The 6183-nt window shown below is 40.3% G+C and overlaps 1 protein-coding gene across 1 annotated transcript; it reads left to right on the top strand.

Moving 5' to 3' along the window:
* Positions 1-153: 153 nt before the first annotated feature.
* Positions 154-5436, top strand: LOC118840655 (coiled-coil domain-containing protein 88B-like). The gene is made up of 2 exons (XM_036747985.1): positions 154-912; positions 1672-5436. Exon 2 carries the CDS (start codon positions 1736-1738, stop codon positions 2657-2659), a length of 924 nt encoding a protein of 307 aa, XP_036603880.1. The 5' UTR covers positions 154-912; positions 1672-1735; the 3' UTR covers positions 2660-5436.
* Positions 5437-6183: the final 747 nt, after the last annotated feature.

Here is a 6183-nt window from a genome sequence, read left to right as displayed (position 1 = left end):
GGCGGAACCTGCCCTGGAATTTGAGAGTAGGGTGGAATCGAAGGCGGGGCCAAGGGTGGAATCGAAGGCGGGGCCAAAGGCAGGACCTGCACTGGGATTTGAGAGTAGAGTAGAATCGGAGGCGGGGCCAGAAGAGGGGGCGGAGCCTGCACAGGGACGTGAGATTGGGGTGGAATCTGAAGCGGAGTCGAATAACCTGGGTTCCGTCCCTCGTCCCAGGATTGGTTTTAAAGAGGTTCTGAACCTCGAGTGGACCAAGGATATCCTTGAGCAGAAGCAACAAGAAAGCACAGGTGAAGAGGTGGAAGGGAGACCGGGCTACAAAAATGGCGAAAAGTTGGGCTCGACCCAATTGGGGAAGGACCGGGAACTTGACGAGAGTCCAAAGTCCTCCAGAGAAGAACTTGGTCAGGAAGAGAGCGATGACAGCCTGAGCTCCGAGACTGTGCCTGCCACAGCCAGTAAAGAATTGGGCAAAGGCGACTATTGTGTCTTCTGTACAGTGCCCGAGACCCCAGACCAGGTCAAGAGTTGTCAGTCCTCTGGCCCCGGGAATGCTCAAAAGGACGCTGGTCTTCCTGTAGGGCTATATGTCGACACTTGTTGGGTGCCCAGAAGCTCCCACAGGGAGGAATTGAGACTCTATCTTTCTCGTGGATTTCCTTCCCTGGCTTCCACCCCTGCCACCCCTATACACAATGTCCAGCACTTTTGGGATCAACATTTGAGCACCCGTAATAGGTGAGCTCGAAAAGGGTCGGAGGGCGCAAAGGAGGAAAACCCTCCCCAAAGCAGAGACCATGGGGGGAAAGGGTTACCTAGAAAGAGGTGGCAAAGGGTAAACAGCTAAAAAAAAAAAAGATTCTCCCAACTTTTCTCCCAGTTCTGCACCGGACAGAACATCTGCCTCAGGTAAGGAGTTGGAAGGGACCTCAGAGACTTTCTAGAGCAACCCACACGCGAGACAGAAACCCCTTCCACAACATGCCCAAATAGCCTTTGCTAGAGGACTTCCAGAGAGAGGGAATCCTCCAGCCAATCAGCCAGCATTTATTAAGCACCTACCAGGCACTGGGCTCGGATCTGAGGACAAAAATGCAAACAAGGTTTTAAAAACTTTTTGTCCTTAAATTTCCTTGTCAGCCTCAGGACATCCCGAGTTTTGCCATTATTGAATCTATTCTTACAAAACAGTGGCATACTTTTTTATACATCTCTTTTGTAATTTCTCCTGCCTCCTTGGATTTTGGCTATACCCAGAAGCCAAAAGCTGTGATAGGTGGGAAGGTAGGAAGATGGGAAGAGTAGATTGGTTGGGCAATATTGTCACCCAAGGACCAGCCTAGCTAAGATCAAAAAGCTTCCTTACATAGAGGTTGGCTACTGAATGATAAATTTTTTGGCCACAGCAATTCATAAAACAAATTCCAAAGGCACATTAGGAATTGCAGTCTGTCAGTAGGAGAACATACAATGACACCACATGTCTGTTGAACATAACGGCTCACACTGTCCTCTGAATTTTTGAGAATTGCTTAGGAGAGGTGAAAGAGTTGGTGGCTTGAGGCAATGTCATGGAAGATAAGTGGCATCAAGATAATAATAATAGCTCACAAATAATCACAAAGGTGCAATAGACAAATAACATGTTTCTGGCTGCTTTTCTTTCAGGTTTTTTCAGGGGCCCAGAACGCTATGGCCAAGTCTGAATCTGAATCGTAATGTTGCTTTCCTGATGGGTAGCAAAAAGCTACAGCAGTTGTTAAGGTCACAGGAACAGCTGGAGAAAAAGGTGCAGAAAGAGCTGGTGATAAAGGCACAGGTAGAGCAGGAAATGATCCAGCTGAATGGGGAACTGATGCAAACACGAGCACGGAGGAAGCAGCTCGTAGATGATCACTTCCACATGCAAGCTGAAATCCAACCATTCTTAGGTGACCAACCTGTCCTGATGGGATATGTACCTGACCCAACCAATAAAAAACAGGTAGCACCAATTAAGGTATGGGATCAACAGACACAACAGTTGGAGCAGATGCAGTGGCGAAGGCAGGCGCTGATCTCCAGTTATGAGTCCCATACATCATCACTCCGGGAGGAGCTGCTGAGACAAGAGGAGATTCAAGCCCAACTGAAGAAGAAGATTCAAGCATTAAATGCTAGGAAGACAGTGCAGATTACCCAGGAGGAGCATATCAAAACACTGAAAATGGAAAAGCCAAGAGTCCAGAAGGAAGCAGAAGCACACCTGCGTAGTGCACAAAATGATCTGGTTAAAGAATGGAGAGCACTGAAGCATCAGCTGTCCGATGTAGAGCTTTTGCTGGGGAAAAGTATGATGGGAAAGCACAACCACGTCCTAGAACATGCAGCAGAGAAATCTGTCCTTAATTTCACCTGGCAACTGCAAAATGAGAATGAACAATTGCATAAGGAAATGGTGCAGCTCATTCAAGAAGCCCAACAGCTAGAGGCCCAGCGGGCTAGGCTTCGAAAGCAGAGGCAGCGACTGAAGCTAGAGCAGTGCTGCCTGGAGAGCATCAAAGAAGGGAGGCAGCGTAAACTGCTACGAGCTATTCCCTGCCAGAAAGGACAAAGCAGTCCAAAGACCACACTGGCCCCTCTCCCAGGTACCGAGCCAAGGATGAATTCATCCTAATTAGTGAGGTTATTCATTATATACGCCCATATACGCAGATTTTGTTAGTTGCTATACAAAGCAACTTAAGTGATCCCTGCCCTCTAGGATCTTGTAATTTAAAATGAAAAAAAAATGAATATAAAATAGCAGGCTCTCAGACCGTAGAAAGAGGGATGAAACACAAACGTAGCAAAATTTATATTTAAAAACGCTTTTTTGGTAAAAATCTTTGTTGAAAATGACTTATGATAATAGCTTATTGAAAGTGTTAAAAGGGAGAGTTAAGGTCACTTAGCACTTCCTCTGTAGTACGGTTTAATATTTTCCTGGAGTTATCTATACCTCTCTCACTCACCTCATCCTCTGCTGATAAAACAGAATCCATCTCAACATCTTCCAGCATCTCAACACTTAACTGACCAGGCTTCTCTGGCTGCTTACCAGACACTCCCTACAGTGGACCAGAAGAAGAGCAAGTCAAGCTATGGATGTTTGTTTTCTTTTGGACTCAGTGTTATCTTTCTTCCAAGGATAAACATCTCTCTTTTTGATAGCAACCATTTAACTTGACTCTACGGTACTAGCATAGACATTCTAAAATCTCAGGTTAGCAAATACAGGTAGGTCCCACCTGTTATTTTTAATTTTGTTGCCTTGGTCTTTACACCCATTTGTTTGAACCATTCCAACACAAACTGGGAAGTACAGGCCTCAGTCAAAATGCTGTTAGCAAATCTGAGACTTAGGGGTAGAGGAAAGGGGTGTTAAACTTGTGTGCCAAAAAAGTGGTAATTGCCTTTTTGCTTTTGGTTGTTTTGGTATTCCAATGGAGCATGAAATACTCTTGTAAATATGTCAAGGGGTCCTTGTGGTAGTGAAAGACAAGAAAGTGAGGACGTAACAGAATTCCCTATTTCCTGGTAGCATTGTTATGATTTGATACTAAGTAGCTTATGTTTAGCTTGGAATTTAACTGAGAATGGTAGAAGGTGAAAAGATATTATAATTTAAGGATTAGTTTTTTTTTTTTAACAGAGCTTTGCAGTGGAAGAAATAATTATCATCATTGTAGCACTCTAGTCAAATGGAATGATTTAGGATACCTATTCTACAGGGATATTTGAACGAAAAAGAAGCTGCTTTAGTTCAGATTTCCCTTGGGCAACTTTTGAAAGAGAAAAGCACCATCCAAATCATCCCTGACTCTCCAAACTTCTGAATTCCACGGTTATAGTAAATTTTAGCCCAATTTATTGGTATAGAATTATGCTTTCTCATGTCATATGTACATTTATAGTGTATTGGGACCCTTATCTAGATATGTCTTAGAATACATTCCCATTTTTTAGGACTAGGAGCATAGTTTTACTGTTTCACATTATTGTGGTTTTATGGTAGTTATCTTTGTTCATAACATTTTCAGTAATATGTATTTATTGGTATAGAATATTTTCACATTATATGTACATTTATAGTGTATTGGGACTCTCATCTAGATATATCTTAGAACACATTCCCATTTTTTTAGGATTAGGAGCATAATTTTACAGATTATTGTAGTTCTACAGTAATCTTTGCTCATAACTTTCAGTCATATGTATTTATTGGTATAGAATATTTTCACATGTCATATGTACTTTAATAGTGTATTGGGACCTTCATCTAGATATGTGTTAGAATACATTCCCATTTTTTAGGACTAGGAGCATAGTTTTACTGTTTCACATTATTGTGGTTTTATGGTAGTTATCTTTGTTCATAACATTTTCAGTCATATATATTTATTGGCATAGAATTATATTTTCACATGTCATATGTACATTTATGGTATATTGCAGCCCTCAACTAGATATATTTTAGAACTCATTTTCATTTTTTCAGGAGTAGAAGCATAGTTTTACCATTTCAAACTATTGTGGTTTTATAGTAATCTTTGCTCATAACATTTTCAGGCATATGTATTTATCGGTGTAGAATATTTTTACATGTCATATGTACATTAATAGTGTATCGGGGCCATCATCTAGACATATCTTAGAACATATTCCCATTTTTTTAAGATTAGGAGCATAATTTTACAGAATATTGTGGTTTTACAGTAATCTTTGCTCATAACTTTTTTCAGTCATATGTATTGGTATACAATTATATTTTCATGTCATATGTATATTTATAGTGTATCAGGACCCTCATCTAGATGTTTTAGACTCCCATTTTTGGGGACTAAAAGCATAGTTTTACTAATTCAGATTATTGTAGTTTTATGGTAGTTATCTTTGTTCATAACATTTTCAGTCATATGTATTTATTGGCATATTTGTATTTTCCCATGCCCATGTCATATGCATATTTATAGTGCATTGGGGCCCTCAACTAGATGTTTTAGAATATATTCCCATTTTTTTAGGACTAGGAGCATAGTTTTACTGTTTCAGATTATTGTGGTTTTATAGTAATCTTTGTTCATAACATCTTCAGTCTCATATATGGTATACTGGTTGGCTTGCTTAGGATCAGAATTGTCAAGTTCTAACATTTTTCAAAGGAGAAAGTGAAATCCTTTTTATGATATGGTTTTCAGGAACTCATTGCCAAGAAAGAAATAGGTATCAAAAGCTCAGTGGTTCAGATGCTATATATATACACACATATATATATATATATATGTGCAATTCGTATTGAATAAATTGTTTAAATGTTTATCTTCTGAATTTTGGGAGTCTTCTTTATGAATAAGGAGAATCTAGTGTAAAATAAGGATCAAGAAATTAAAGATTTCTTCACTGTGATATCAACACTTGGAACCAGCAATCTTTTTGTATGCCAGCATGTAGATAGAGGAGAAGAGCATTCAAGTCCTACCCAAGAGGCATGTGTAGGCCTGGGCAAGTCACATAATCTCTCAGTGTTCTTAAATTACTATCTAGGACTTTAAATCGCAGAGAAGGTATCATCCAGCCTTGGTCTAAGTTTTCTCACCTGGGAGTTCTCTACTCCTGAAAAGACATTCCCACCCTAACCCTCATTATTGCATAAAAGCCAGTGAACTACAATTTACTCACTGACCTGATTTTACTTATCAATGGCCCAATCTAGTATGCTTTTCAACACACCACAATGCCTCCTCATTTGTACCTATTGGTTAGTTGTACTCTTCATAAGTTATAAAACTCCATTCTTTATAGAGAAACCACAACTTGCTATAGAACTCTTGGTGGCATGCCGGCAGCTTGCACCTTACAGTTCTGGAGCCTTTCCTCGCCCCTCCCCCCTTATGATTTCTAGCTGCAAACCTAGGATGAATTCATCATTCTTTTTTAAGACTTATCTTAAAAAAAATTTAATGCATTATTTGGTGTCTACTCTAGTTATTATTGATAGGTAGGCTGTCCCCATCTTTTTTCCTACTTGATAGTGTTCCTCACATGTGCACTTAGACCCACAAACATGCACAAATACACGCATAAGCCACATATACAAATGCAAACTCAGACCAGGTGTTGGGATTGGGGAAGGCAGAACTCTAAAACCAGGCGGCAAGA

This window comes from Trichosurus vulpecula, chromosome 3 (assembly GCF_011100635.1).
Source record: "Trichosurus vulpecula isolate mTriVul1 chromosome 3, mTriVul1.pri, whole genome shotgun sequence".
Lineage (NCBI taxonomy): Eukaryota > Metazoa > Chordata > Mammalia > Diprotodontia > Phalangeridae > Trichosurus > Trichosurus vulpecula.
Note: the sequence above shows the minus strand (reverse complement) of the source record. Positions and strands in the feature narration are given on the sequence as shown.

Coding starts and splice junctions, on each gene's coding strand:
- LOC118840655 (XM_036747985.1), top strand. CDS start 1,736: ATGGGTAGCAAAAAGCTACAGCAGTTGTTAAGGTCACAGGAACAGCTG.